This window comes from Andrographis paniculata, unplaced genomic scaffold, assembly GCF_009805555.1.
Source record: "Andrographis paniculata isolate CXL003 unplaced genomic scaffold, ASM980555v1 Contig54END, whole genome shotgun sequence".
Classification (NCBI taxonomy): Eukaryota; Viridiplantae; Streptophyta; class Magnoliopsida; order Lamiales; family Acanthaceae; genus Andrographis; species Andrographis paniculata.
In genome coordinates this window covers 5,593,172-5,618,298 of record NW_026137589.1, presented here as the reverse complement: position 1 = coordinate 5,618,298, position 25,127 = coordinate 5,593,172, and the positions used below count along the sequence as shown (strand labels likewise).

The 25,127-nt window shown below is 36.7% G+C and overlaps 3 protein-coding genes across 5 annotated transcripts; 2 read left to right on the top strand and 1 right to left on the bottom strand.

Moving 5' to 3' along the window:
- Positions 1 to 4,607: 4,607 nt before the first annotated feature.
- Positions 4,608 to 5,434, top strand: LOC127255508 (uncharacterized). The gene is made up of 2 exons (XM_051281035.1): positions 4,608 to 4,748; positions 4,919 to 5,434. The coding sequence occupies exons 1-2, from the start codon at positions 4,608 to 4,610 to the stop codon at positions 5,432 to 5,434; spliced, it is 657 nt and encodes a 218-aa protein (XP_051136992.1).
- Positions 5,435 to 9,524: 4,090 nt separating this feature from the next.
- LOC127255525 (CBL-interacting serine/threonine-protein kinase 1) lies at positions 9,525 to 14,988 on the top strand. Of its 2 annotated transcripts, XM_051281087.1 has the most exons (12): positions 9,528 to 9,866; positions 10,128 to 10,190; positions 12,077 to 12,148; positions 12,246 to 12,353; positions 12,517 to 12,597; positions 12,678 to 12,857; positions 12,940 to 13,203; positions 13,285 to 13,389; positions 13,506 to 13,622; positions 13,824 to 13,886; positions 13,967 to 14,041; positions 14,141 to 14,988. In XM_051281087.1, the coding sequence occupies exons 1-12, from the start codon at positions 9,651 to 9,653 to the stop codon at positions 14,177 to 14,179; spliced, it is 1,383 nt and encodes a 460-aa protein (XP_051137044.1). In that variant the 5' UTR covers positions 9,528 to 9,650; the 3' UTR covers positions 14,180 to 14,988. The 2 variants fall into 2 exon arrangements, 1 of the variants encoding a protein (XP_051137044.1); XR_007839656.1 differs by lacking the exons at positions 13,824 to 13,886; positions 13,967 to 14,041; positions 14,141 to 14,988 and having other exon boundaries at positions 9,525 to 9,866; positions 13,292 to 13,389.
- On the bottom strand, positions 14,643 to 18,150 carry LOC127255526 (probable receptor-like protein kinase At1g80640). 2 transcript variants are annotated; one of them, XM_051281088.1, is made up of 10 exons: positions 17,708 to 18,150; positions 17,380 to 17,554; positions 17,081 to 17,282; positions 16,820 to 16,952; positions 16,662 to 16,725; positions 16,477 to 16,573; positions 16,277 to 16,379; positions 15,765 to 15,883; positions 15,572 to 15,661; positions 14,643 to 14,789 (listed from the first exon to the last, which is right to left on the bottom strand). In XM_051281088.1, the coding sequence occupies exons 1-10, from the start codon at positions 17,832 to 17,834 to the stop codon at positions 14,643 to 14,645; spliced, it is 1,257 nt and encodes a 418-aa protein (XP_051137045.1). In that variant the 5' UTR covers positions 17,835 to 18,150. The 2 variants fall into 2 exon arrangements, with proteins under 2 accessions (XP_051137045.1, XP_051137046.1); XM_051281089.1 differs by having other exon boundaries at positions 17,380 to 17,614; positions 17,708 to 17,846.
- Between the last annotated feature and the right edge of the window lie 6,977 nt (positions 18,151 to 25,127).

Sequence of the window (25,127 nt, the reverse complement as noted above, 5' to 3'; positions counted from 1 at the left end):
CCAGCCGATATGGAAGGCTTCGGATACAGGTATTTTTACTACTACTTCAGCCTGGGAGATGAGCCGGACAGTGGGGGCTCGGAGCTGGCTTTCCTGCAGCCTTTGGTCGCCACTCCTTACGCATACGATGTCGGTATTCCTATGGCGTCTATTTCGCCGTCGGATACCCGTCGATGAGGCCTTACGGAAGATGGGTCTCCCTATTGTCTCTTGCTGCCAGTGCTGTCGGGAGTCTGAGACGATTGAGCACTTATTCTTCTCGTCGGCGGTTGCCCAGCCCGTGTGGCGCCATCTCGCCGACCTATTTCGCATCCAACTTCCGCGGACACATGCGCCCCACCTCATGGTTTCTGCTTGGCGTTTGTCCTCCCCTCATGCGCGGAGTATCCGTACTTATGTCCCACTTCTGGCCTTCTGGTTTCTTTGGACGGCACGGAATGATGCCAAACACCGAGGTATCCAGATTTCATCTGACCGGATTATTTGGCGTATTCACTCTCATTTACAGGTCTTAGGCCGTGCTGGCATCCTTCAGCGTCAGCACTGGCCTGGGGAGGTGCACCTAGCCTCTAGTCTCAGCCTTCGCCTCCCACCTCCGGTTCTTCGGCCCCCGGTCATGGTACGTTGGGAAGCTCCGTCTCCAGGCTGGTTCAAACTCAATACTGATGGGGCATCGCTCGGGAATCCAGGCGCTGCTGGAGCCGCGGGCGTCATTCGGGATGCCACCGGCGCTCCACTTGTGGCATTCCAAGTTCCCCTCTTGGATACTACAAACACTTTGGCTGAATTGCAGGCGATTCGATCCGGCGTGGACCTGGCGGTAGCGCGCGGCCTCCTCCCTCTCTGGATCGAAACGGACTCTGCCAGCAGTATCTCTATCATCTCCTCCTCGACGGGACACTGGACTCTCCAGCCTTGTCTCCACCACCTGCGCCTACAGCTTCGCAGCATCGAGTGGAAGATCTCTCATATTTACCGCGAGGGCAATAAAGTGGCGGACAACTTGGTGAACACCTCTGTTGCCCTTCCTCACACGCGGATCCTGGAGCCGGCGGACATCCCTGCGAGGACTCGTGGCCTCATCCATGCTGACGCGGCGGGCCTCCCGTGCTTTCGCTTCCGTTAGCTTTTATTTATTTACACTTTCTATTTACTTTCCCAGCACTTGTACCGAACTTTGCAGAACTACGTATGGCTTGATCCCGTTTGGGTACGTAGGCAGCTCTTTGAGCCCAGCCAAAAAAAAAAAAAAAAAACCCTATACCCTGAACCCTAAACCCTAAACCCCAAACCCTAAACCCTAAACCCAAACCCCAAACCCCAAACCCAAAAAAAAAAAACCCTAAACCCTAAACCCTAAACCCTAAACCCCAAACCCCAAACCCCAACCCCAAACCCCAAACCCAAACCCTAAACCCTAAACCCTAAACCCTGAACCCTAAACCCTCTTAATGTGGTACCATTCACAACTTTGTTGAAAGTGTTCTCAATTCTTAGGGGGAAACACTTTTACCTACAACAATACGTTCTTACTACAACATTATAATTAGTGTTGTTATTAGTCATTCGTCTAGAAACATGTGTGCGTAAGATGCGGTGACAATGTTTCCAACGAATATGTAATGGCTTGAGTGAATTGGAGTCTAGAAAGTTCCTTTGGTACTTACTAACTTTTTTTAAAAAAAAATGTGTACAATATGCTATTTATAGCTAAATTATTGTATTTTAATGCAACGTGTGAACAGAATGGCAGATCAGGGATACAAATATAGGGTTGATGATGATAGAGTTCAACGCCTTGTGGAGATGCCTGAGCGCTGCAACATAGTTCACTCTGAGCCCCAGGATCCTTCACATCGCACTCAAAGTACCCCAAATATGGCCGCACAACAGTCATCCTTACCGAATCAATTTCATATGAGCTTCAGCCAGCCTCATCATCTGGTGCAGTACTCTATGCAACACAATGACCCACGATTCTACCAAAACATGTGGACTGGTGGGCCGCAAGGTAGCTCGTTGCAGCATGCTCAACATGATACCCAATCATCGCAGGCCCACACCACTCCGTTGACTACAAACCGTCGGCTTTTCTCAACTGAGACTTCTGGAAAAAGCATCCCCGCAGGCAGGGGTAAGGGAAACACTCAGCGTTCAAATAAAAATTGTAATGCTGATGAGGATGTGCATCTGGCTACGGCGTGGTGCAACGTATCAACCGATGCCCGGGTAGGTGTAGGCCAAAAGACAGAGAAGCTTTGGGATTGTGTACGTGATGATTTTGCACGGTTGATGGAAGAGATTCAAGGAGTACCGAGGGATGAAAATAAAAGAACCCCAGGAGCATGCGAGAATAAGATGACGAAGATCAAATCACAATGCAGTAACTGGACTGCAATACGAATTCATGCTGAGGGACAATACCGGAGTGGGTGAAGTTCGGCTGATTTTGTAAGTTCATTTAAATCTAACCTTGTGCATTTACACATTCATTACATGGTGCTTCCATAATGTTCATACCATTTACTTTTCAGGAACACTACTGCGAACAAATTTTTGTTGAAAAGAATCAGATCAGTTTTAAGCATTATGCATGGCGTATTCTAAAGGATCAACCAAAGTGGATGGAGTTTGTAACGGGTAAGACGAGGTGTCCCGGTGAGGTGCCACATTCAAGCGAGAATGAAAGAGGGTGTGAGCGACGCACCATTCGGAGGGAGGCGCACGATCAGTCACCCATAACCCCAATAGACCCCTCTCAACAAGAAATGCATGTGGACGCTGAGGGTTCCAATAAAAGGCCTGGCCGGACGGAGTTAAGTGGGCCTGCAGCGGTAGATATGGATCGGCCACTCGGGGTTAAAAAGACAAACAATGCCAACAAAGTTAATAACCAACGTCAGCGAAGGATCATGCAATATGAAGAGTCACAAACCTCAGTAACACGGAGCATCAGTGTCAGCCTCATGGCTCTTGATTCATCACAAGCGGACAGATGGTCTAATATGGAGGAGATCGAATCAAAGCGGAAAAAGATGATTGACGAAAGATCAAGCGAACATGTATATTATTTTTGTCATCCATTATTTATTGAGCCAATACGAGGTTAATAATATGTTCTCAAACAAGAATATTCAATAATTTTCTCTTAAAAATATCGCAGCATTTGACACGGATGGCCAGAAAGATTGTTCTACTGACAAGGGAGATGGCAAAAGTCAGTGAGGAAATGATTGTTGCGCTACGTAAGTTTGACCAATTGGACCCTGCAAATCTCGTAACGGAGGTCTCACGAAAGGAGTACGCAATCAAGAGGGAACAACTGGATTACTACACTGATGCGCATAATGGTTCGTACCGATCATGCAGTTACTACTCCCGTTATAAGTCAATGCTTATGTGCAGGTGTAAAGGCGGCCATTGCCGCCATCAAGAAACAAAATGACCGATCCCAAGACGTGGGAGAGTAAGCGTCTCGCCAAGTGCAGGTAAAAAACGCAGCCGGAACAACACGCTTGAGGAGAGTAGCTTTTGTTCATAATTTTTCCATCTATAAAGTTATCTAAGATTGATATTTGTTTTTACTTGAAGGGATTTATTGAATGATCTTTTTCTCGTGCTAGTGCACCTCATGCGTAATGTCTACTACTAAGGTATCTACAAACTATTGCGCAACTACATCATTATTAATATATGGTTTATTGGGTTTGAAACAAGTTTGCTTAGATTACTTTTATTTCGTACTAAGCAATGCCCCTCGGTGGTCTTTCACTTATTTTTTTCATGTATTGGTGGAAGTTCAGATACAAAAAGGGGGCAAAACATCTACTTTTCCAGCATTTTCAATTCTATTTTATGTATTTTTTTATTACTATGTGTAGTTACTGTTTTTTTTTTTTTTAGCTTAGTGTTAATAGTTAATTTAAAGATTTTTGCACTCCCGCAAATAGACAATGATGTTGGTTCATGGATAATGATTACTTTGCCTGACATTTTCAGGTCTTACTCATCCAAAATTCACAATGCGGCAGTGCCAGGGTCATGTCCATGACGCTTCGATTAATCTCCTTTAATCAGAAGCACAATCTCTGCAGAGCAACCCATATAGAAGAAAGATCATTTCGTGGCTTGAAAAGAGAAAATCTTGTCACTCATAGATGTGTATTCCATGATAATCTATTGCAGAAATATTAGAACAGCTTTCGTGTACTCCAAAAAATTTGTATGGTGTGACTTTTGTCTGTACAAAGTGATTTACTGCCATGTTTTGGATTGTGGTTCTGTCCCGTAGTGTAGGATAGTGTTCATATACGTGGCTACAGTGAATGTTAACGTACCAAATCATATAGTGTAATGTTCAGATGGGACAATACAAATGTACCGTACCAAATCACGAAGTGTGCTGTTCAGATGGGACAATACAAATATAGTGATTGCCCATCAACTAACCAATTTATGCAAAGTTTCGTTGTTAGCACATACACGGCATGTACATATATATAAACATGGTGTGGTTTGCACATATAAAAATCCCTACGAAGATGCAATTACGGAGGTTGCGTTCGACTCCCCTCGTATTTTCTTTTAGGTTGGCGTGATGCCGTGGTATGGATAACGAAGGTGACGAATCTGGATACAATGACGAAGGATCTTCGTCATGGACCATGGAGTGTGAAACTGCAGAGGCGAGACGGCGGAGACGAATGCAGTTGCGGCTGCTTGAACGAGAACAACTGGAAGCGATGCAGGTTGCATTTACCGAGATCGCGAAAGGAGGCACAAAGAGTTGTGGGTAGACTATTTATCCGAGACGCTTCGTTTTCCTGCACTATTTTTCCGCCGTCACTTTCGCATGTGCCATGAGCTGTTCATTAGAATTTTACATAATGTGTGCAACAAGAATCACTATTTTACGCAGAGGCCGGATTGCACGAACCGCATGGGTCACTCGCCCCTACAAAAAGTGATGGCAGCTGTACGGGTACTCGGGTATGGTTGTTGCTTTGATAGTGTGGACGAAGTCATAAAGATGGGAGGCACGTCAGTCAAAAGGGCCACCATAGAATTCTGTGAAACGATTGTGAATGTGTACAAGTCTCAATATCTACGGGATCCGACGCCTGACGACATATCCTGTCTGTTGGCCGAAAATAAAGTGCGTGGGTTTCCGAGGATGATAGGCTCGCTTGATTGTATGCATTGGTGTTGGGATGCATGCCCGATTGCATGGCGCGGGCAGTATAATGGATGGTATGGCTACCCTACTTTAATCTTGGAAGCTGCAGCGTCTCAAGATCTCTGGATATGGCATGCATTTTTCGGTATGCCCGGCTCCAACAATGATATCACTGTTTTGGACTATTCGCTGTTGTTCGATAAATACATGAATGGGACTGCACCACCGGTTGAGTACGAGGTGAACGGTACCGTGTAAGATATTCCCTATTATCTTACTGACGAAATTTATCCGAAACATCATATCTTCATGCAAGTGGTTAGAAATCTGGTTACGGCCAAGGAGCGAGCATTTACAACAATGCAGGAGGCCTGTTAGAAGGACATCGAACGGGCGTTCGGTGTTCTTCAACAAAAATGGCGAGTTCTGTGTGTTCCGACAAGGCTCGAACAACCGAAAGATCTTCATCTAGTTATGACAACATGTATAATTCTACACAACGAGGAGCAAAGTGTCCAAAACAATTCCCAGTCTGTAGATGAAGTCCGCCTGCTATATCGAATAAGAATAGGACAAATCCGGAATACATGAGTGAATGCGCAACTGCAGGAAGATCTTATCAACTACCAGTGGTGGTTGTCAGGAGGTGAAACAATCATCTAAAATTCCCTATACCGGTATTCCTGCTTCGGTATGGAAAGGCGATGAGTGGGTACTACTGTCATTCTCATCTGAAGACAGTATATAGTTTCCGGTTGCCTTTGTTCTTTATGTGTTCTCCATGTAGAATTGTGGCTTTTCTTAAGCCACATATGTTAGTAATTTCAAGTCTATGAGTAATTTTCTTATTCTAATTCGAAATGAAGTTCGGGCACGTAAAAAATATTTGGATCAAAAAATTTATCCTACTGTTATGATTTTTGGATCAAAAAATTATCCTAAAATTTATGATTGTATTATTAGATTAATTTGATAAAAACATGCACACATTTAATGTTCATCATATTTTAACTTAATAAGGAAAAGCATTTCGTTATCTTGACATGAATAAAAAAGATGTACTGTAATTATTTTTATTATTGTAATATATATTTATTTGTGTTAAATTTTAATTGTATTAAAATTTAAAAGCATTTTTATTGATAGATTGAGTTTTAGTTATTATTAAATGTAACTTATGTATACTATAAATTTATTTATATCATGGAATTGAAAATATTTATTCGAGTTCGATCAAAGAATTTTTAGGACAAATATTAGTATTTCAAATAAAAAATTGAATCGAATAAAGTTGCCGAATTCCTTCGCAGCCCTACCCTTCATTATAAACCGAATAGCACTCAAGCTAATTTTCAAGTAAAAACCAAGGCACACAAATACACAAGGTTCCTGTATGATGAATGTGAACGCCAACAAACCAAGACTACAACAACAACACACATACAACGAAATCGCCGAGCACTTAGGAAACCCCCGCAATACGGTAATGATGTCCAAAGTTAAATTAAAATGACCCAGTAATAACTGCTGAATCAAAGAGTACATACTTAAGGGTTTTCTCATGAAACATTGACTGAACAACCAAACTTACTGCATGCCCCTCAATAGAAATTGAACGGTTGATTGGCACTTTTAAGTTGATCACAATTACATCGGCTTTGAGCAACACACCATTTATTCCTGCGCTTTAGGTATGTGCTACAAATGTATCACTCTTAAGTCAATGACAATAGTAAAATAATTTCTATGAAATAAGGTAACTACGCCATGAGTTTAAGTATAGTAGGAAGAACACTGCTGATAACTCTATCACCTTTTAAGAGAAAATGGCATAGTTAAGCATCACACGACGTAGCTGCACCGCCGTCAACAAAAACAACATTGCTAACAAATAACTTACTAACCTCAGGGCATAGATTTAAAAGCAGAAATTGCACTCCTTCCTATTAGAGCATCTTCCCATCTCACGAACTTTTTCCCTTCGAACATGTGAGTCTCCACAAAGCAACAGTTAACATCGCAACAATGAGAACAATAACGACAGTGCTAGCAACATTAATCAATCAATTACAATAGGTTCATAATAAGTTTCGATCCTACATCGTCATCACTTACTAAGAGAAAATATCCTTCCTACAAAGCAAATAACCATAACATACCTTGGATGATTTAATTATCACAATACTAACAACGTTGATGTCGACACGACACTCAAAATAAAAACACACGAATAAGGATTATTATAGAAATTACAATGTTGGCGATCATCAGGTTTTCAAGCCTGGTGTGCGATGCTGCCTGAGTTTTCTCCGCTCCGCGTGGATAGAAACAATCATTGCTCCGACCGCCACGCCTTGATATGGCACTAGACTCTCCGGAATAAAAGGATGTGTCCCTATTTTTATCGAACTCGCTACTGGGATTTCAGTGTCATTATCTTCCCAACCTAGCCAATTATCACACGGGTGGCACCGGTAATACCATCTGCCGGGGTTCTTTGCACTCATCGATCTATTTAAGGTAGCTTCTCTTCCACACGCACATCTAGGTCTCATTTCGTCCGTGTATTCTTATGCTCCTGCGATAGACGAAAGGAATTTAGAGCATCATCAAGGTGAATGATTTCAATAATAATTTCTTCAACTCGCAAAAACTATATCTTCATTATATTTTGCAACGTCAAGCTACACTGTAAAAACGCATGAATATATTGTGACGAGCCATAATTTTTTTGAAACAAAGTAGAGAACAACTTTCGAGTACAAGGAGAATACCCAATACACGAAGTGAAATCCATCCCCACAAATAAAGCTAAAATCATAGAAAATCGAAGGATAAATTCTCAATCTTAGATGAAATGCATACTAATAAAACTAAAAACATACGAAATTGAAGGAGAAATTCTCAATCTTAATTGAATCGTTGTTCTGTGTAATTTGGGAAAAAGCTAATAAAGAGTATGGGAGAAGAAATGGAGAAGAAAGCAGAAGAGAAACAACAAACGACTACCAGATTTTGACGCCGATCTGATACTGTTGTGGTCACCGCTAACCAGAATTCGACGTCAATCTGAGGCTTTCCACACTCGCCGCCGTGCTAGGGCTTTTGCGGGAGATGTGGGAGGTGTGAGAAATTTGGGGTTGTGAGAATTAAATAAATTGCAAGGATTGTTAATTTGAGTCACTCTGAATACGTTTTTCACTAAGTTGGAAAATATCCTTTGACACGCTGTCTTTCGTTTGACACGTCCGACCGAGGACGGATATAGAGGCGAGAGCCGTTGCTTGTGCTCTTAGTGTTGGACACATACTTCTGTGTTTGATTTGACCATACTTTTAGTTCTAAGATTGCTCATGTGGGTTTTTTTTTCCATTGTACAAATTCATATACTGCTTATATAGTTTGTGTTGGTTGGAGGTTTGGATTTTGAGTTGGGATCTCAATAATAAAAAATTTGAATTGGAATAGTTGTATGATGTGATATAAATAGGTGTTGATGTGATGTTTTAAATGTAAAATTAATTTTTAGTATAATATATAAAATGAAAATTAGGTGTTTGATGTGATATTTTTTGAGGAAAAATTTTGGATGAATAGTGGATTTTTGGCAAAATTTTCGAACAAACACGCCCTTAATGTATGATTATAGATTAGCGTTTGACACATGTTTGATTAGATGTGTTGGCTTTGGTCTTGTTGTGGCCGCACTTTTGTAACTAGAATTGCTCGTGTGGGGTTTGGTATTATATTGTACAAATTCATATGCCGCTCATTTTTTGAATGATATATATATAAGTTACTTAATATTTTATCCTTAAATTTTTCAAAAAATATAAATAACAATAATAATATGTATTGATTTTTTTTATTTTTTTTTAAGTTTTAAAAATATTAGTATTACATTAGAATATAATAAAAATAAAAATAAAATAGAAATATAAATAGAAATAGAAATGATTAAAATAATTTTATTAGTAATGTGTTATATATATAATGTAATTAATTCTAAGTTGTAATGATATTTATAATATTAAGTAGATAATACAAAATTGATACAACTATGACTAAAATAAAAAAATAGATTTATTTATTTGTCTAATAAGTTTGTTTATTTGTCTATTATTTATCCATTTGTGTTTCAAATCGGCATCAACAGCTATTTGTAAACTTTTATATTTTATGTAATGTTCTTTTAAGAGCATTTTGGATAAATTCCAGCAAGTCACACTAGTCAGCTCGAGGGAATTTAATTCCATGACAGACTTAAACACAAGTAGATTTGCATTTTTAGTCAACTTTGAACACCCGCGTACATAAATTGTAGGGGAGAAAAAAAACGTTGGAAACTTCCATTTCAGAGTACCGACTTCTACGTGCCACACGCGTATATACTTATATTACGCTAATACCCAGAGGTCCATCAGAATTCAGAATATATTCCCAAAATTGAATAGGGGGAAGAAGGTTTTCTGTTATGGTACTGTTACACGCGAGGAAGGAAGAGGGTGAAGGATCGCGAGAGGAGACTGTGCTGAAGGGAATGCGATTGGGGAAGTACGCCTTGGGAAGGACTCTGGGAGAAGGCAACTTCGGGAAAGTTAAGTACGCCAAGAACTCGGAATCGGGTCAACCGTTTGCGATTAAAATATTGGAGAAGTATAGAATCCTTGATCTCAAGATCACCGAACAGGTTTGTTGATTCGTCATGATTTTTTCTCTTGCGATGTTACTGTGGAATGTTTTACGGATCTGCAGATTACCTTGTTACTGGTTAATTCAGGGTTATTGTTCTTCGAGTAAAATTGCTATTTGTAGCTTTTACGCGGTCCTGTCATCCTTCCAGTAAAGTTTATCTTAAATTTATTTGTTATACCGCTGTGTTTCACTCTTTATTTTAAGTTTCTTCGCTGTATCTTAAACTCATTCTTACTAACTGCCGCAAGCGCCGCAGATAAAAAGGGAGATTGCCACACTAAAACTCCTTAAACACCCAAACGTTGTCAGACTTTACGAGGTATGTGAAACACCCAGAATATTGCTACCAACATCTCTTACTTTCTATTGCATTAAAACTTTTCAGATTTCCCTGTTGCCTAATCACTACATCTTCTTATCAAAGAATTTTTGGGCCTCTTTTGTTTTTTTTTTTTTCTTCATTTTTTTACTTCCGTTTAGTTCTTGTTCAAACTATTAATTGCCTTACTATTTTCCTTTTTGTTTGATCAACATCAAGATAAGATTATATATATGTATATTTTTACCTTTGCACATTAATGCTAAAGTGAGGCATGGGTTCACGATGTAGATGTATCAAAATATTCTTACCTCTGAGTCTCTGACACAGATTATAATGCTTAAGGCATGATAAAGTTTTTTTAACTATCAAGATTACCGGGGAGCAATAAAAAATGTTACTTGTAATTGAAATCATCTTCTTAGAAATGCCCGAAGTTTTGGAAAACCTGGGGTTAGAATGTCTTAGTGTAAGAGCAAGCCTTCTATCATGAGCCTCCTCCTTTCTCCCTAGTAGTCAGACTTCAACCACTTCTCCAAAACCACGAATGATTTTAGCTTCCGATTTCCGCTACCTAATACAACCATGAAAAATCATTTATCGAACACTAAGAGCATTTCCTAGACCTTTTATTTACATGTAAATGGAATATTGAAGGTACATTATTCATTTTCAGAATGTTTTGTCTGAGTGTGCCAAATAATATATAGTTTAGTTTATATTCTGAAGCTGATTCTAGGTAAAAAGTTGGGTTTGGCTGCATATGTTACTTAAAAAGTATTTGGTAGTGTAAAAATATGGTTTTTTTTTTTTTAATGTGAAATATTGGGAATTGTGTTAATAATATTAAAAAATACTCCCTTTGTCTACCAAATAGATGCTTGTATTTTTGTTTATCCACAAAAATATGCTTTTTCTATTTATAGGAAATAATTTTCCACCAACATCTACATACTCAATTCATTTATAATTCTCTCTCACCTCATTAACTCACGACATATACTTTCCAAAATACAATTAACCAATATAATATCATATTTATTAGAACATATGTCCATCTCATATGAGTATATTTTATGTGGACGGAGGGAGTAATATTTTGTATTGAATGCTGACTTTTTGTGAGAGAATGAAAAATATATATGATATACATTAAGAATCGTGCTGGTAAAAAAATATTTGGGTAAATAGTTTTTTATTTTGTGGTACAAGTTAGGGCTTAGGGTTTCAGGATATAAGCAATCTATGCATATCATTAGACAAAAGTAATAACTTTTTGAATAGCTATTGTATTCGAGATGTTTATGATTGTGCATGACCAAAGGATAATGAATTCACTATTAAAATAATTTACGTATGGGATTTAGTTTCTTACAATCATGTAAGGTGAAATGCATGAAAACGGTGAAATTGGTTGTTAGCTGATCTTACTTCTATGTTGTCTTTCTTCTTCCTGACCTTTGAAAGGCAAATGATGTGAATTGTCAACCAAAAATCCTAAAATTTACCCAAGTTTTTACTTTATATATGTATATATATATTTGGTAATTGAAATTATTTGGTTGAAAGTTAGAAAACATAAACTCAAGTAAATTTCCAATATAAGAGCATAAGTTTGTTTGGTTGCTAGTTTGAAATTGATTTGAAATGGGATGTTATTGAGTTTTTGTTTAAATAGTATTTTGATGTGATATTGTGTGAGGAAATAGTGGATTTTTATTGAGAACTGGGGGTTGAATAGTGTTGTTTTTTATTTGAAATTAAAAAACAAACACATGCATTCATAGGTCACACAATATTTAACCATTAAAATTCTCTTTTATCTGTGCTACTTGCCATGTCTTTAAATTCTGATGCCTATGATATACTCCAAATCAATTGACCAGGTCCTGGCAAGCAAAACAAAGATATATATGGTCCTCGAGTATGTCAATGGTGGTGAACTATTTGAGAGAATTGTAAGTAACCTGTGGAGAATTCATGATTAATTGGACAATCTTTGTGCATAACTGGGAAAAGGAGAATTCAAGGTTTTCATGTCTACATGATCAACAGGCCTCCAAAGGAAAATTCGTAGAAGCGGAAGCCAGGGGGCTCTTTCAGCAATTAATTGATGGTGTTAGTTACTGTCACAGCAAAGGTGTTTTCCACAGGGATCTCAAAGTAATCACTTCATATATATATATATATGTGTGTGTGTGTGTGTGTGTGTATATATATATATAGTTGCTTCTGAGCATATGAATCCAATGAATCCATCTGATCATCTTTGTGTCTCTTGTCAAACATCAAATGTAAATCCTAATATATTATTCATGATATGCAGCTTGAGAATGTGTTGATTGATGCAAGTGGAAACATTAAGATAACAGATTTCGGCCTAAGTGCATTACCTCAACATTTTAGGGTATGAAGAATAAATATCATAAATTTAGATCATTAATTCATCTTTGTACTCTTTCTTTTACTTTTCTCTTTCAAATACAGGATGATGGGTTGCTGCATACAACATGTGGAAGTCCAAATTATGTTGCCCCAGAAATTCTTTCAAACAAAGGATATGATGGTGCAGCCTCAGATACATGGTCATGTGGTGTAATCTTGTATGTTATTCTCACTGGATTCCTTCCCTTTGATGACCGTAATCTGGCAGTGCTCTATCAGAAGGTAGCTTCATCTGTTGAGGCATGACATTTCTGCTATGAATATTTCAAACCTCCATTCTATGACCTTGAAACATCAAAATCAGATATTCAAGGGAGACGTTCAGATGCCAAAATGGCTTTCTCCAGGAGCTAAAAACCTGATAAGGAGGATTCTCGATCCCAATCCTCACACACGAATAACCATGAATGAGATAAAAGAGAATGAGTGGTTTAAAAAAGGATACACTCCTTTAGATCCCTTGGAAGAAGAAGAAAACCAAGAAGAAGATGGCAATGAAGAAGATGAAGAAGAAGAAGAAGAAGAAGATGGTTGTACAGATGATGAAGAACCCTCTTCACAGGAGATGGTATAAACTAAGCTCATGAATATTCTTAGCAGCCTATTTACTTTTAATTTGGAATTAATTGGATTCTGATGTGTTCTTTAGCCCACAGATGCAGAAAAAGAGCAAGAATCCCCAACTCTAATCAATGCCTTTCAGTTGATTGGAATGTCATCATGTCTGGATCTTTCTGGTTTCTTTGAAAAAGAAGTAAGAATAACATTCATGATCCTTCAGTTTCAATCCTACTTTTATAGCCGGTTATAATATGCTCTTGTTGAAATATTACAGTTAAACACATAATACACACTTCAATTTATTGGCAGGATGTTTCCGAGAGGAAAATCAGATTCACATCAAATCATTCTCCGAAGAAATTGTTAGAGAGGATAAAAAATACAGTTACAGAGATGGGCTACAGTGTTTTGAATAAGAATGGGAAGGTCTGTTTGGTATAGCCAATCTCTTGAATAGATGGGCAGAGCAAAATGAAAGCAGCTCAGCTCACATAGTGCCCTCTGGAATTATTCTCTTAGTAGATAATTTAAGAACTGACATCAAGTTCAAACCCCCCTTTTTACGAATTCATTTGAATACTGTTGTTAGGGCCTAATAGTTTGTTTTGCATGTGCTCACATGTGCAGTTGAAAGTGATGCAACAGCACAAAGGTCAGAGATCCCCTGGATGCCTGTCCGTTGTTGCAGAAGTAAGTGATTGATTGGGAAGATGCACGGGTTTTATCCTTACCTTAAGCGTACTTTTTATTTTATCATATTGCTCTTGCAGGTTTTTGAGATAAGCCAGTCGATATATGTAGTCGAGTTGCGGAAAGCATATGGCGATCATATGGCATACAGACAGGTGGTTATGTTCTGTTTCTGACCAGCCTCCCCCCTTCTCAATTTCTTTTTGCTCAACAAAGGTACACTACTCTGATTGATTGGCCTCTACTTTATGCAGCTATGCAACAAACTATCTAGTGAGTTGGGTGTATCATAGCAGGCTTAGCAGCCCCAGCCCCAGCCCCCAAGATATCTAATTTGTGGCTTTGATGAGATGGGGCTCTCAATTCAAGCAACATGTAAAGATGCTAGGACAGCCTATTTATTAGTATGACATTATATATATATATATATACCAAAATGGAACAGTAGTTGATGTCAACAAACAACCGGGGATGCTGTTGCGAGAAAACCTTAGACCCTAGACCGATCGAAACTATATTGCATGAAGATAAATTTGAAAAAAAAAAAAAAAAAAAGATACAATCAAACATGTTGAAGTCAGACGCTTGATTATACAATCAGCAGGCACTTCATGGAATATGACAAATCAGGTGCATATGAGTTTCAACCAACAATATTAATTGAGGTGTATGCGAACAATGGATGTGTTACTATTGTACATAGCCGAACAGCAACCACTATAAATTTGCGAAACATAAAGGTATTGCCCCCTTCCTTCAAATCTCACTCCTACCTGCTTCTTTGGTTTTGAGAGTCCCACCGCTCTCAAAGGGAACAAGAGGAACTAGGGAATGCAAAACATCTGTTATCATCGGCCGATAGCTAGGTTCTGGTTGTATGCATAGCAGTGCCACTGCAGCAACCTGCATGCAAAGTGGTACCATATAGCAAATAAGATTCTACACTCTCCACATGTTTCTGAGTGGTCGTCCATAGTTATGTAGCTAGGCACATGTTTCTGAGTGGTCGTCCATAGTTATGTAGCTAGGTTGAAGTTTAATCTGAATCTTAAATCCCATTTATTCTTCTTGGAAGGATAATTGAGAGAGGAATAAAACAGAAGGCTGTGTATGGTATCACCAGCTAGTCTTGCCTTCACGCACAAACACACCCTAATAACACACACATGATACAAGCGTATACATGCATGCACCACATGCATATTCCCACCAGACATAGCAACTTAATGAAAATCTCTTGAAAAATCAAACAAGATCCTAACTGACAATGGTTGACTAAAAGACACCAATTTCAAACAAAAGATTAATATCAATACCTTATTTCTCTAGTTAACAAATACTCCCTCCGTCCTACATACCATGTCCACGTTGCCATTTCTGTCCGTCCTACATACCATGTCACTTTCCTTTTTTTAAAAATGATTACACCCCTCCTAAAATACCGTGTCTACAGTGTAGCAGACACGGTATGTGGGATGGAGGGAGTAATAGTTTGCAACCAGCAGCATGCCAACCTCTATATTAAACGTCTACATAAACAAGCAGAGTCCAAAATATGAATCAAATCATTCTTCTCCATTGCATTTCCTTGTTTGCATGAGACCATAGGTTTGTGTATCATTGGTTTCACAATTGATATTCTAATCTTTGGGAGATTTAGGTGAAATCCTTTCAAGGTCACTAACCTGGAATAAATGGTTTAAATCCATGCAGTTTCTGATGACAGGATCCACGATGTTGGGAAGTTTTTTCCTATCTGTGAGCTGAGGCATGGCCTATGCAAGATTGATCGATTATGACATTGAGTTTCCAGTTTTAAAAGGTTATTGGGACTCAATAATCGAAGGTTACTATTACTAAATTAGCAAGCAAGCCTACCCATGTCACGATGGACTGACACTGAGGTGGTGCCAGTTTCTCCAGAGGCTTTCTTCCCAGTAAAAGCTCCAGTAGTACAATCCCAAAGGCATAAACATCACTTTTATCAGTTAATTTACCTATCCAGAGAAAAAAATGAACAATTCTGAATAAAATCCAGAGAAAATAATGAACAATTCTGAATAAAAACCTACAAACACATCAAGAAGCCGAGGATCAAGGATAATGATAAAACTACTCAAATCAGTGGACCAATTGAAATACTTCTTTAGATCCATATTTATCACCACCTCGCTTACAATCATATTTGAACCGCAAAAGCAACAAGAGAAAGTTTTGCTCCTGTTATGCTAATTACTCATGGATATTGTTGTGAACTTTTTCACAAATCAATGTATTTGACAAACTAACTTGATCTAAACTCAAATAAATGCATAATTATAGTGCACTAAACATAACCATGCACCCAAAAAAAGAAAACTCGTAAAAGAGCAAGAAGGTTAGTTCTCAACCATCCAGCAGGTATTCAGGAGCAACATAACCCAAGGTTCCTGAAAGCTTGATATTATTTTTGCTCTGGGAGCCATCAACCACGGCAAGGCCAAAATCTGACAGCTGAGACACAGAGAGAGAGAGAGAGAGAGAGGCATATGGAGCAATAGTAAAGGAGTGACAGATCAATGATATTCTTGAGAAAGCAGACTGTTTCTACCTTGGCAGTGAAGTTGCTATCTAGAAGAATATTAGATGATTTCAGATCTCTATGAATCACTGGTGGATGGCAGTGGTTATGCAAATACTCTAATCCTCTGTCAACAATTGCAGTCATTAAAGCAGGACATCAACTATTAAGATCTTAACACCCATACGGTTTTATCTGCTGTCATGCAAGCGCACCTTGCCGTGTCAAGAGCAATCTTCAGCCGTGAATACCATGTTAATGCCAATCCCTTGGTATGGTCTGGAGAGCCATTACAGCACAGAGGAGAGATATGACATAGTAATAGATTCTCATATAAACCTAGAAGAATTCTTTAATAAAAGCACTTGGATACCATGTAATTGAGCTTCCAAAGATCCTTGCTGCATCAATTCGTAAACAAGAAGCCTTGATTCACTGTGAGCGCTATACCCCAATAAACGAATTATATTTGGATGCTGGATTTTAGACAATATCTCAACCTCAGTCTGCATTCACAATATCAAGATCAAAAGTCAATTAGTAAACTAGACAATACCATCAAACCCAAATATCTATGGAGAGGCTGAGGCTTAGAAGCATGAGTGGTTAAGACTCTAGACAAAGACAATGACACCTGAAATTCTCTTATAGTCCCTGCATTTCCCACACTGAGTCTCTTGACAGCCACATACAGGTTCTCTTCCAACTTGCCTTCGTACACACAACCAAACCCTCCCGCACCCAACATGCTACTCTCTGCAAAATTGTTTGTGGCAGATTCTAAAGTCTTGTACTCCATTATACTGACATTTCTAGTCCCGGCTATTTCCCAAGAACTGCACTTGCCAACAGAATTGTCACCACAGCTTAGCCCAGACCATAAAATTGAAACTTGAGTCATAATCCATAACTAAGAGACAGTGAAATACCGACCTATTAACATTTTTCTTTTGGGATTTCTTCGTGTACCTGTCGTAAAACATATAGAGTAGAAAGAGAGCGAGTGCTCCAAACGCAATTGAAGCGGCAATTAGAGCTATCAACAATTTTGCCTTCGAACTTAGTTTTGCTTGTCCGCTTCGTCCTTGAATTTCCGCTAAAAAAGCAGCTGAATACACGATTTGAATTCGATGTTGTCATCTTCCGCAGCAAGGGTAAGCAATCACGTCTATAATAAAAATTTAAACAACAGTATTCTTCTTCTTCGTATCATTTTTTAACAGGATTGTTGCAAAAATATACGTTTGTAAATATATAGTACCTGGAGACACGGCTTCCGAAGACGAATAAGTTGGAGTATGTGCAATGGCGGCGGCGCCAGTGAAGACAGGTAACCTGATATGGGCGACCCACAAGTATCCGCGAAGAAGTTGAGCAAGAATCCTCATTCTTTGTCAACCTTCTTTTGATCACAAAATCAATAGATGTAAGAGAGAAGAGTTAAAGTAGAATGCCGACGCAGGCTGTTTCCAATCCTCTACGCGGTGGGCCGTAAGCTGTTTTTTACAGTCCTCGTCTCGTCTCGCCTCTCCCTCCCTACGAAAAAAAAAAAAAGGAAAAGAAGAAAGGTAGAGATTGGAAATCGTGCGTGGTTGCGCAGCGGGATGGAAGACCACGGCCCGGCAGCACACTGAAACATGAATTGATTCGTGTCTTGATGTAAGATTTCGAAAGGCAACAGGATTGAAAGGAGGGGGAGCGGAAACTGAGTAATTACTGTAACGTGCAATAATTTGATAGGGAAGGTGGAACTAACAAATAGCTCACATCACAGCATGCTTGCCTGGCCAGTAGGTTTGGTTGGTGAGTTGGTGAAATTAGATGAAAGTTTTTTCTAATTTATCTTTTTTATTTTCATTTTTATTATGCTAAAATATTTTAAATTTTTATTTAAATTACACAATTAATTTATAAATAAAATTATAGGATGAAAATATAAAAAATATTTTATACATTAATAAAATATTATTATTTATTAATTTATTACAAAATTCTAAAAAATGTCTTTTAAAGAAGATTAAGAGAGCATATTTTAATTAGTAAAAAATGAGGATTGAATATGTGTCTGCAGCAATCAAATTTCTTTTAAGTTTTATGATTTGAAATGTGCGAGCATTTTCCTCTTCGAATTTCTTCCCGTAAGCCTAGTAATTCCTCGACGCTCATGAGAAACTAGTAATTCCTCGACGGTCACGAGAAACTCACTAGTAACGAGTCAGGTGGTTCCTGTTCGAACCTCTTCCCGTAAGCCTAGTAATTCTTCAACGCTCACGAGAAACTCGCTAGTAACGGATCGGGTGGTTCCTCTTCAAACCCCTTCCCGTCGGTCTAGCAATTTTTCGACGCTCACGAGAAACTCAGTGAGAACACCACAACATGCACCCGGTAAAGTAAATGTATATTAATTCTCTGAGAGGTCATCTCCTATATATAAACACTCTAACGGACCGGACCTAACAAAGGCCGAAGTATATCCATACTCGGATAGACTCTATCTATATAAGATACAGATACAGATAGCTAAATAAAAAAATACGGATAAACTAAGTTTAATGAAAAGAAAAAAAAAAATTATTACAAAACTCATTAAATAATTTTAATATTAAATTTAAATTATTTTTTAAAAACTCACCAAAATGCGATATAATATTTGATAATGTCGTCAAATTGTGAGTATTATATAAATCTTGTAATGTAGTACACAATGACAATCGGGGTAAGATTTTTGTCCTAATTTATCCTGTATTATATTTTAAAAGACAAAATAGACAAATGAAGTGGTCAATACTGTATTGGTAATTATAAATTTAAGCATTTTTTACTTGCAACAATGGTGTATTATTTGGATGTTTATGTAAAAATTATTACAATATTATAACATTCTTTATTGTCTTGTTACATTTGATATGATCCAACTATTTTTAGTTTAGGTTTACTAATTTTTTAATCCAACTTGAGCGAAATTTAGGCCAATTAGACTGATTTTTGAACAAAACAACAAAACAAACACATTTTATGTAAGCAATAAGTATCCCCTCGAGCCAAAACCCAAAGGCCAAGAAACTTTCATCAGTGGTGCAACGAGACCTTGAACCGAAATCCCATCTATTTAGCAAGCAGGTCCTTAAGTAGTACAACCATTCTAATTTCGGCGTATGAATAAGGACAACTTTGCTCGAACGACGTAGATGCCCTCCTTCTGTTGAAATGAGAAAAATATGTATCTATGCTTTCCAAACATAGCAAGCGAGTGAGCTAGAAGTTATGGGAGTTTCAACGGACATGAAAATTCAAATGTGTAACTGTCTAGCTAGCAATTGCAACTAGTCTCTCAACTGCTCAACCGTCATCTTTGATTTCTTAATAAATAGAGTCAAAGTTTATTGTATTAATAACACTTAATTCTCAAGTGTATAAAAAATTATTATTATTCTATTTTTTCGATTTTCAAGAGCTTGAAATTGTAAGGAGTTCTCTTTAGTGCAGTGGAAAGTAAGGGGATTTATGGAGCTTCCTCCATCCCTAATCTCATTTCAGTTTTGTCTTCCAGATAGATTTAATTTACAATTTTTTAGTGATAATGAAATATCATTTATTTCTTCGTGTTTATCTTTATCTAAAAATACATGTTTATATTTGAATGTTTTAAGTTTTGATCTTTGATAACACTATGGAAGAACGAGAGAAGAATTAATCGTTTAAACCTATAATTGTGTCACAATAACAAATAATAGGTAGGTTGTAACAATATGCAAAAGCCTCGTCGAACGGCTTAATTGTGATATGAATTTAGAATCCTGATTAAATATAAGTATAAGAGGGGTATAGTCACTAGTGAAATAGTGTAACTAATAATTCATTGAATATAGACGTTTGTTTATCGGGTCACAGGAATGTCCAATGATAGTGGTTTTTTTTTGAAATAATATTCTTAATTGAGTGTCCCTGAAACCTCGTTGTAACTACCCTAAATTCAAGTATCAATAGAGTCAAAATTTTGATTAATGAACAAGTAATGTTCACACATTTTATTTATTACATTTTCATATTATATATATTCCATTATTTCACCATCATTGTTCGCTCATTTTATCCAGAAATTTTCTAGTAATTTAGGAACACGCAAATTACTCACAAACATTCTTAATTCTTCCTACCATCAAATATACTACCGTTCACCAGTATATTCTCGTTGACATCCACCGCTCATTTCATTCCTTGGTGTATGCATACCCCTCGTAGTCTTTCCACTATGTTCACTTCCACCCTTACTACACTAACCGGTCAACAATCACCACTCTGTTTATTTTACTACTTAGTTTATTTAATTGTATGTTACTATTTTTCTCACTAAGTGAGGTCTTTCCGTTTTTCACTTGTGCAGGCTGATTTTTAAGTATTTTTTTGAATTTATTTCATAACTAAAATTTTTTTAGTTTGATTTGAAAACTTACCCGTATAATAATTATAATATGTTTTTTTATAAGAAAATTAGAAATGACAACTAAATCTTTCATTAAATCAATATTTGACCATTCATAATATGACAAGATTCGCTCACTTTATTCAATACATCAAAAACCTTATTTTCCCCCCTCAGTGCAAAGAGTTTTTATGACCGTGGTAGCATCAAAACTTTGACGATAAAACCAATTTAGTCTGTTGTGTTAGACAGAGACAAGCTTGAGTGAAGAATTGTAGTGGAAGAAAGTATCAAACAATGTGATCAGAAGACAATTGAAAAAATAAGATAACAAAAAGCCAACTGAAAATATTAACCAAATTGAAAACACTCTTACTTTCAGCTAGATAGAAAATCTGTTAATATTATTGTTGCAGTATGACAACCAATTACGCATATATGAATTTGCAAGGTAAGCAATAGGAAATGCTAGTGTGTTGGATAATTGTTGGTGTGTTTAGTCTTTGTAACTTGATGAATGATGGTAGCGAATGAACTTATGTATTGGTATCCCCTATAGGTAAAGTTTGATAACTGAATTGAGTTAACAAAATTCATATGTCATTTATTGCTTTGTCTGCATTTGCATTCATTATATTGACAAGCTTGTTTTTATCACAAGTTTACTGTGCAATAATAGTTGTATTTTTGTTTGTTTTGTTCATAATCCCATTGCAAAATTACTAAGATGAGTTGGCTTCTTCATTGGAAGTTCGAGAGAATTTTGGATGTGTATTTTCCAACATTAGGAAGTTGTTGTGCTTAACTTATATGGGTTTGATCATGATATTCATCGTAACTCATTTGTATTACGTTGTGACAACACTAGTGCTATCAATATATCAACAAATCTTATTCAACAAGGAAGAACGAAGAACATCGATATCAGATATAATTTTATTAGATATTTAGTTGAACCTAGAATTTGTATTCACAAATATATTGGAACAAATAAATAGAAAGATGATAGGCTCACTAAGGCATTGGACACACATCAATTTGAGAAGCTTTGCACTGATTCAAGGTATGTGCTCATACCTTAACTTATTGTTTTATGCATGATCATATTATCCTCCAATATTATTGTTATCGTTGGAATTTCCTTTTATGAATATCGGAGATGAAAATAATAAATTAAAAAATTGGAGAAAAAAAAAACAAAAATGGAGAATATTGCATACTAATCTAATTGGACAAAATATCATTTGATAGGACTGACAGTGTCAATCTTAGGTAGTGACTAATTGTAATTACAACAGGGTTACAACCGTTGAAGGAAATTTAATCTTGAATTTCAAATTTATGACAATTTAAAAATTCCCTCTAATTTTTTGCTTATATGTATGATAATACTAGCTTTTTTGATATATTACTCTAATAATTTTTATAACATATGTGGTGATTTTTTCCTAAATCTGTGATTTATTATGCCAAATTACTTAGATAAACATGTTTTTTACTTAATTTTGTATAATTTGATTTTTTCTTGTTATTTTTGAGTATTTTCAATCAAGTTCATGAGAAATCATTAAGAAATGATCTTGCGAAATTATGCCGAAGCTGCGATTTGAAAGTAGCGCTGTCAGATCGAGATCTTTGAAGTCACGTTTGAAAATCAACTAGATAAAAGTGATTGGACATCTATAGAATATAAAAACTCTGACTTGTTTTTTTTTCCTAAAGATTAATCACCTTGATCCGAGTAGGAGGAAGATCGACTGTCCATGTTTGCATTTGCTAGATCGAACGGCTGAGAATCATTGTGCCAACTAGCATTCAGTAACTGCCAACCTTGTAGAATCTTTGTCAGTGCCTATAAAAAAAAGAGTCAATTTGTCTAATTTGTAATAATTCCACTGTATGTAAAATACAACCCCGCTTTAGAAAAGCTCAAATTGTAAGAGCTCTAAGTCATCTAGCATTAGTGGCTTGCAGCAATTGTGACATAAGTTGTGTGCTCATCACTTATTCCATTTATTTTCTACATTTAAATAACTTTACTTCTTTTATAGTATAATCACGAACTTTAGTGTTTTTGTAGTGAATAGAATATTATTATTTCCCATCTCCAACCTATATAGATGACACATATAAGGTAATTGCTCTATTGCTTGCATGAATATTGACTGGAATGAGAATATAAGTTATTCAACCTAATCTATTTAGAAGGTCCTGAAAGAACTTCACACTACTAGGTAGATTCAGGATCCATCACGGATGCGACTCCTTAAATGTAATTTGACTTAGACTATTTAGTAAAGGTAGGTAATGAATTAATCTCTCAATTCATCATACGTGAGCGTCAAGGGGAACGACTTACCAATCGTAAAAGATAATTTTTTTTTTAAAAAAAAAAAACATTAGCATAATAATTGGAATGTAGTTTATTTTTCCACGATATTCTTTAGGCTAGAACGAATCTTCGTGATCGCAAAGTACATTAGTAAGCAAAAGTCTTATATAATAACTTTCACGCAACACTATTCCACACGTAGTATATATATATAATACAAATACTTCCATTTCCCGGAGAGCATCTATTTTTTTTATTTTTTGCATCTTACTAACTTATTGTCAGTATTAACCATTAATCTTCACCTAACCACAAACATTGACTCGTCGGAATTTTCTTATTCATCACCCCAAGAACTCATTGCACACTTCAATTGCCATCCACCCTAATCAATTCACCGCTACTCTGTTTTTTGCATGTATTTCGTTAGTATAAATTTACCTTTGATATGAATTAATTCCAATTTTTTTACTTCATAAACTTGCATGCACTTTTACTTAGGTTTTCTTCTTAATATTGAATGTTTTGAGTTCAATCCGACATTCACCGGTTAACATATAAAAAAAAAAAAAAATCTATTACTTGATGAATACTTTTGAACTATAGTACAACACATCTTTAAATTTCATTTCAAAACCAAATCTCTTGTTAAAAAGTAGCCATAAATGTATGTGTGAATTTGTGAGAATCAATACCCACCATTATCACTTGTTTTTGAATTATTCAACAAATTTTCTTGTTGTAATGACGAGAAAATATTATGGTGCGCGTCATAGGGCGTGGTGCTTTTATTCAAGATGTAATTCCAGCCCTACACCAAACTATGAAGGATTGCCAAGCCCCGTCCTTGTGGAACAATCGCTTGCCATGGTTCTCTTGATCATCCTATCGAAGAAGAAACAATGATGGAAAGATAGGACGACATCTTAGATTGATAAACTAATGAATTTCAAAGCGAATTTCCTTGACATGTCTAGTAGGTCAACCGGCTCTAGTTGTAGTATTTACTTAATGTTCTATCAACAATGACCACCCCATCCTATTGAGGTTATATTGTTGTCAATTGCAAGGGCATTTTCACATCCATACAAATACATACATGTTTGTGTAATGATTGATCATGTTCGATACAACAGAATTTGTTATATAGGGTGTTTAGTGTAAATATGGTGGGTTTTTTTTCTCGAGCATGGCTTGTTTGAAATATTTCACAATTGTATTAGAATGTTAGCAAAAACTTATATCGAGTTTCGTTTACACTTCTGCCGAACACGGCTTGTTTAAAATGCTACACAACCGTGTTTAGAATGCTGATAGAAACTTGTATCGAGTTTGACTCACATGCTCCTATTGCAATATGCATGTATAACAAGCTATGTTGCATGATAAGTGAGGTTAAACGGAAAATATAATTGAATAAAAAGACATATTTTGTCGCATATAGTTAGCGGTAGATAATGAAATGAAATCGAAGTTGCAGTTGCTTAACATTTATCAAAAATAAATTTGTATATTTTTATATTTATGAGTTTTTAGATTGAACTCAAAAATTTTAAGTTTCAAAATAAAATTAGAGAAATACTTATAGTGAGATTGAACGAACGAATTAAAAAAAAAAAATAAAAGTTGGAATAAACGAACAAAATATAAATTTTAGTTGAAAAAGATGAAGTTTAATAGACGTTGACGTTGTGAATGATCTAAGTGGACAAACAACATGCATGAAATGAGGCTAAGCGAAGGTTTGTTGGCACGGGTCATGTGAAGGTGGGAGATGAGCAAAATTATACATGGATAAGGGAATGCAAGTTAGCGAGAATTGAGTGTAAGTATTAGTGCATTTATGAGCGATGAAATGAACAAGATGATGATAATTTTTAGTGTAAAGTATATTCATAGAATTTTTAGAAACTCATGACCCTCAGT

Coding starts and splice junctions, on each gene's coding strand:
- LOC127255525 (XM_051281087.1), top strand. CDS start 9,651: ATGGTACTGTTACACGCGAGGAAGGAAGAGGGTGAAGGATCGCGAGAG. Junction 10,191..12,076: donor ACGTTGTCAGACTTTACGAG/GTATGTGAAACA, acceptor TCAATTGACCAG/GTCCTGGCAAGCAAAACAAA. Junction 13,887..13,966: donor GCCTGTCCGTTGTTGCAGAA/GTAAGTGATTGA, acceptor TTGCTCTTGCAG/GTTTTTGAGATAAGCCAGTC.
- LOC127255508 (XM_051281035.1), top strand. CDS start 4,608: ATGGATAACGAAGGTGACGAATCTGGATACAATGACGAAGGATCTTCG. Junction 4,749..4,918: donor AACAACTGGAAGCGATGCAG/GTTGCATTTACC, acceptor TATTTTACGCAG/AGGCCGGATTGCACGAACCG.
- LOC127255526 (XM_051281088.1), bottom strand. CDS start 17,834: ATGAGGATTCTTGCTCAACTTCTTCGCGGATACTTGTGGGTCGCCCAT. Junction 17,555..17,707: donor TTCGGAAGCCGTGTCTCCAG/GTACTATATATT, acceptor TCGTGTATTCAG/CTGCTTTTTTAGCGGAAATT. Junction 16,726..16,819: donor TTTGGAAGCTCAATTACATG/GTATCCAAGTGC, acceptor ATGGCTCTCCAG/ACCATACCAAGGGATTGGCA.